At 43.0% G+C, this 712-nt stretch overlaps 1 protein-coding gene across 1 annotated transcript in view; it reads left to right on the top strand.

The window, feature by feature from the left end:
* arhgap32b (Rho GTPase activating protein 32b) overlaps positions 1-712 on the top strand; it is a gene marked incomplete in the record, with an annotated part of 86,458 nt that overhangs the window by 33,122 nt on the left and 52,624 nt on the right. Inside the window, 1 exon segment of the mRNA XM_014023709.1 lies at positions 255-341. Coding sequence (XP_013879163.1) covers positions 255-341 — 87 coding nt within the window.

Here is a 712-nt window from a genome sequence, read left to right as displayed (position 1 = left end):
CAGGTGAATCACAAACTCAGACCAGGTGAATCACAGACTCAGACCAGGTGAACAACAGACTCAGACCAGGTGAATCACAGACTCAGACCAGGTGAATCACAGACTCAGATCAGGTGAACCACAGATTCAGACCTAACTGGACCAGAAGTTGGGGGATGTTTTTGTGGTAAAAGATCTGCAGACTGCTCTACTGATCTGACTTGTTGTTGTTTGTTGTTTACATGCTGTGAACAAACATTGTGTGTGTCTTCCAGCTGTCCCTGGCAGATGAGCAGTGTGAAGTGACGAGGAACGGACACGAGTCCAAAGACCTGGTGTACCTGGTTCAGATTTACTGCCAGGTAAGACRGCAGACTCCACACCTTTTCTCTGTTTTCACACATGAACAGCAGCTCTTGGGTTTGGATGTTTGTGAAACTATCAGAAAGTGTACYRCTACAACTGATTCACTTATGGAGCTACATGGTTCAACATGGCTGCTGAAGTTCAGCAACGAGACCATGAATTACCTCCACTCTGTCAGGTCAACAGATACAGGAACATGTGACAAGATTTCATACTTGTCAGGTTGTACAGATCATCTATGAATTACACAGACTTTACTCCATTTTACAGGTATACAAATGTAAGTTCAAGTTTATTTATTTAAATAGCGCCAAGTCACAACATACGTTGTCTCAGGGCACTGTACATGAAAAGAATAATCTAAAGA

Source organism: Austrofundulus limnaeus, unplaced genomic scaffold, assembly GCF_001266775.1.
Source record: "Austrofundulus limnaeus strain Quisiro unplaced genomic scaffold, Austrofundulus_limnaeus-1.0 Scaffold388, whole genome shotgun sequence".
Taxonomy (NCBI): Eukaryota; Metazoa; Chordata; class Actinopteri; order Cyprinodontiformes; family Rivulidae; genus Austrofundulus; species Austrofundulus limnaeus.
Note: the sequence above shows the minus strand (reverse complement) of the source record. Positions and strands in the feature narration are given on the sequence as shown.